Source organism: Carya illinoinensis, chromosome 14 (genome assembly GCF_018687715.1).
Source record: "Carya illinoinensis cultivar Pawnee chromosome 14, C.illinoinensisPawnee_v1, whole genome shotgun sequence".
Classification (NCBI taxonomy): domain Eukaryota; kingdom Viridiplantae; phylum Streptophyta; class Magnoliopsida; order Fagales; family Juglandaceae; genus Carya; species Carya illinoinensis.
This window is the reverse complement of record NC_056765.1, coordinates 17,652,693-17,657,926: the sequence shown is the minus strand read 5'-3', so window position 1 is coordinate 17,657,926 and position 5,234 is coordinate 17,652,693. Positions and strand designations below refer to the sequence as shown.

Here is a 5,234-nt window from a genome sequence, read left to right as displayed (position 1 = left end):
ATTTATATATAATGCTTGGAAGAGAACTAAAAATATCGAAGGTTAAAAACAAGAAAGAAAGGGGTCTTATATATAAGAAGATGCAGCCTCTCATCCTCTCTCAAGTGCTTACTAGTCATGGATTTGACTGACTATTGCTAGATTCTCATCCTCTCTCGAGTGCTTATTAGTCATGGATTTAACTGACTATTGCTAGATTCCCTTTGCGAGTCATAAAGAATATTAAAAGACTAGAAACTACACGGTAATAATTTAAAAGAGAGCGACAATCATGGAGCAAGTTTGGAATAATGCTGAGGAGGTTCGAAAAATAAGAAAATATTTCAAAAATTATATAGATATATAATAGATATATGTAGTCGACGTAGGCTTTGTTAGCTGCCACTCATTTCAAGTCCTAAGAAATTTTGTACCACCTGAATAAGCACATGATTTTATTTGTAATTAAGCCCCTTTAATTTAGTAGGATCGTAAAGTAATATCAATGTATTGCCTGCTTTACATCATTGTTAAAGCAACGACCCATGCACATGCAGCACCTGCAACTACATCACATGCAGCACCTGCACAAACAGCACCTGCACATGCAGCACCTGCAACTACAGCGCCACAACACCTGCACATGTAGCACCTGCAACCCCTGTGCTGCTCCACTAGCTGCATCACTCAGTTGCCTGCACATGCATTACGTCCAGCACCTGCAACCCCTGTGCTAAGATAAATAAAATAACTTTGCAGGTGCTGCACGTAATGCATGTGCAGGCAACTGAGTGATACAGCTAGTGGAGGAGCACAGGGGTTGCAGGTGCTGCATGTGCAGGTGCTGTATGTCAGGTGCTGCATGTGCATGGGTCTTTGGCAGACTCGTTGCTTTAACAATCATAGATCAAGTGCATACCAAGAAACTAAAAATCACCCACGGGAGTTGACCGACCAGCATTATTAGATGACCTTTGCGACTCATAAGGAAGGAAGACTATAGGCAATGAACTGCCGGGTAAGTTAAACCAGAGAGAGAGTGGCATTACTACTAGAAGAGATTATTCATATGCAGTTAATTAGGTTGGCCGAAATTGGTAATTGTGGCCTCAAAAGCATAAAAATGGAAATCATTAATGTTGGCGTCATATTTGGGAGCAAAAATTCTTGATTAGCGGCGTGTTGATTTTCTTGCCGTAAATTAACATCTGCGGTGGAGTTCTCTCGACATGGCCTAAAACATTGGCAATAAATATTTAATTGCATTGAAAAGCCTAGTTGCGGCAGCAAATTCGATCACCTTAAATTAGCGACTTTTTCGTAATACAGTACTAGAAGGGACTATTCATAGGCCCCAAATTTCCAACTCACCCCTCTAAAATGTTGTGCAGCCATAATAGTGCATGGAAGAGAACAAAAAATATCGACTTTCTAGCTGCATGAGTTCCCTCGGAACGACGATACTGAAGGTTAAAAACAAAAAAGAAAGGCGTCTATATAAGAAGATGCAGCCTCTCATCCTCTGTCAAGTGCTTAGTACTCGTTAACGATTTAATGGCGAACACACTTTTGTTTGTTTGCCTTTCCCTCACTATCACTAGTGCTTTTTCATTCCTTCCATTTGCCGCGCATGCCATCTCTTCTTGCAATGGCGCATGTCGAACCCTTAACGACTGTGCCGGCCAACTCATTTGCATCAATGGCAAGTGCAACGATGACCCTGATGTCGGGACGCATCTATGCTCTGGAGGTGGAGGCCAGCCCATACCCAGCAACGGGGCTTGCCAATCCTCAGGCAACCTCATGTGTGGAGACCAATCCCACAAACAGTACAAGTGCTCACCCCCAGTGACACCCTCCACCCGTGCCCGGCTCACACTCAACGATTTCAGCCGAGGCGGTGACGGCGGGGGGGCATCAGAGTGCGACGGCCAATACCATAATAACAGTAGTCCCATTGTCGCACTATCAACTGGGTGGTATAACCATGGGTCTCGATGTGGGAAAATAATCAGGATTACGGCTAATAATGGAAGAAGTGTGAACGCTAAGGTGGTAGACGAGTGCGACTCTGTCAATGGGTGTGATAAAGAGCATGCGAATCAGCCACCATGCAGGAATAATATTGTCGATGGGTCGAGCGCTGTTTGGGATGCCTTGGGACTAAATAAGGATCTCGGTATCGTGTATGTCACTTGGTCTATGGCCTAAAACTAGGTACTTTAGATCATATGGTATTAGTAAAATGTACTAAGACATAAAAATAAATAAAACGTTGCAAGTCCAGATGCTTAGTAAGTACGTAGTTGGCTTGAAAGATATTGTATTTTCCGTGTCATTAATATATGAATCATAAAAAACCCGTCGTATCCATTTGACTTGCAAATTAAGTACGTACGTTACAATTTGTAAGGATATATGCATGCAGCGACACTTCTAAAATTTATTGAAGCGCCGTTAATTATCATATAAGGAAAAAGGTTCTCTGAAAGGTGAGACTGCTGGATTGTGGGTCGTTTTGAGCTGGAAAAAGGAAAGCTGAAATCCTTTTCGCACTCCTTCTCTCTAGAAAACTCTATTCTTGTGATAGCCGTTGCTGGAGAGGAGGGTAGAGCTGTATACACTCCTCTCATTTTCCTTCTCCTTTTCCTATGGTACGGTTTTGGTTAGATCTGCTTCTCCTTTTCCGTTTCTTTTCCACACTGTGTATACACTTTCAAATTAGTGTTTTTTTCCTTCTCTCTCCTATGGTTCGGTTTTGGTCAGATCTACTACTCTTCTCCGGCCACCTTCAGCCTACACGCGCCGCACCACCGCTTCCTACAGCTGCCGATATACTAGGACGATGCAAAGCCATGCCAAAATTCTCGGTGCGTTGTTCTCACGTGTGTCTTATTGCCGCACATGGTCTTCACGCACTACTGCACTTCAAAGCCTCCGACAGTTACACAAGCAGTTTCAGCTGCTTCATCTCGCAGAGATCTTTCAGATCTAGGCCACCCCATCCTCTTCCCACCACTCGTGGCTGCCCCACGCCATCACAAGCGTACAAGATTGCAGATGTTCACTGGCCACAGATCAGTCCACCCAATGTCGTGCTTTCTACTATGTTTTCGTTTTTCCTAATCGGTGATCTCGAAGAAAGGATTGCAAATCTCTCCAAAAATCACCTCAAGATAACAAACAACAGTACACCCGCCACACTCACTGCTTCTAGCGGAGTTGTTCGCAATTTATTGCGAACGTCTTATTACCATCTTTTAAGACAACGTCCTCTTGGTAGGACATGGGTGAAGATAAAAAAAATTGGTCGCTAAAATCCGTTTTTCTATTTTTTTTATCCACATCTTTGCAATGTTGTTATTGTTCTGGGGCTTTTGTTGGGAACCCCACCCCCTCCTCATGTATCATCTTTTCTACTTTCTTAATGAAGTCTACTCGCTTGCTTAGAAAATATATATATATATAAGTTTCATTTATGCATTCCTTACTCATATACATAATTTACATAAAATATTTTCTTTTCTTTAAAACATTCTAAGTTGGGATTTTTCTTTTAAAAATATTTTCTTTCCTTAAAACATATTCCACCCTATTCTTTCGTTCAAAAAACTAAAACCTTTCATGCTTACAATTAATCTTATCACTTTTCCTCTAGCTGGTACACATTATTACGACCCGTGTGTTAGGCTTAGCAGTCTTTTGGATCCGATTCCGCCCGTGGCTACGGGTTGGGAATCTCTCCGTTAGGGAGCTGCAGCACTGGGTGTACTAGCAGTACTACTTACCTAGCATTGCAATATTCTCAATCCTTTGATACCATCATTCATTCATCTGTCATGGCCATTATGTATTTTCATACATTAAAACATTCATTTCCTTTGTCAGTCCTTACCTTTCCTTTCCTTTCCTTCCTTTCATTAATCAGTTCATTTTATTTCATATAACAACTTTTCATAACGTAAAGTATAAAACCTCATCATTTATTTCATAGAATGTACATACAATAAATACTACGTATAGCATCCATTTATATGAATACAACTATTCTTTGGAGTACATAAAAATGGGCTGCCAAAGAAAGCCAATACGTACATATACTTAAATATTTGTACCTTAGCATAGATTCATAAAGCATTTTCATTCTAAGAAAAATCCCATTTCCTTTCATTTCATAAAAGAATATTTTCCTCATAAAAACATTCTATTTCATTTTCATACATAAGAAAACTCTAGAAAAGTATGAACGTAATACTTATCTAGAATTTTTTTGAAAAAATAATTATCTCGACTCCATGCTATGCACATTTCATCAAATCCATTCATGTGCATGTCAGATAGCAACCAACATGCATACGCAACCTCACATCATTTCCTTTTCATTTACAAGAACATTAAATGTAAAACTTGCTTAATAAAACTATCCCTAACTCTTAGTACATTCTCTTCCACATGGCTTTAACCTCCAATTGATTCTTTACTTAGACATCTCCCACTTTGTCTAGACATTGTCCAAATAACCTCCATTATCTATTTACTTACATACTCCTCCATAAGATTCCTAATTGTACAAACTTACACTTTTAGGTATACACTGATCACACCACTAGGTATTCATAATATCCATTCAATCCTCAAAGAATACCCCTTGCCATAAATCTTAAGCCCAAACTACGAATATAGAAACCCAACTTCATTTTATAACTAATTAAGTGATTTTTCACATTAGGAAACCACATACCGCTTCTTCTCAGTCCACAACAATCAACACAATCATATACACATATCAAATCTGTCCATAATTTTACACAACATTAGCATTCATACAAACTACCTAACATGTGATGACCCGCTTCTGAGTGTATTTTCGCTGAGATAGTTGTTTTTATTTTAATTAATATTTTAGTTATTTATTTTAATTTATTTGCGTTTTAAAATTGTTTTTAATTTAATTGATGTTGTGTTTTATTTCTTTTAGTTGTTTTGTGGTTTTTAATATCTTCGCGGCGATTTAGTGTTGTTTTTCCCGGACTGAGGATTAGACCTCGTCTTTTCCCTACATCTCTTTCCCTTTTTCCTTTCCTTTTTCCTTTTTCTCTTTTTCCTTCTTTCTTTTTCCTTTATTTTTCTTTTTTTTCTTTCTTTCTTTTTCCCTCTCTCTCTCCCCGCGTCGACCCCCCCGACCTCTCTCTCTTCTCTCTCTCTCACGCCGAAACCTTTAGCCGTTCGAACCGCCGCCGTCCGGCCACCGTGTG

At 39.6% G+C, this 5,234-nt stretch overlaps 1 protein-coding gene across 1 annotated transcript; it reads left to right on the top strand.

Annotated features, from left to right (window-relative positions):
* The first annotated feature begins 1,412 nt into the window (after window positions 1-1,412).
* On the top strand, window positions 1,413-2,352 carry LOC122293432 (kiwellin-like). The gene has a single exon (XM_043102006.1). The coding sequence runs from the start codon at window positions 1,534-1,536 to the stop codon at window positions 2,188-2,190; it is 657 nt and encodes a 218-aa protein (XP_042957940.1). The 5' UTR covers window positions 1,413-1,533; the 3' UTR covers window positions 2,191-2,352.
* Window positions 2,353-5,234: the final 2,882 nt, after the last annotated feature.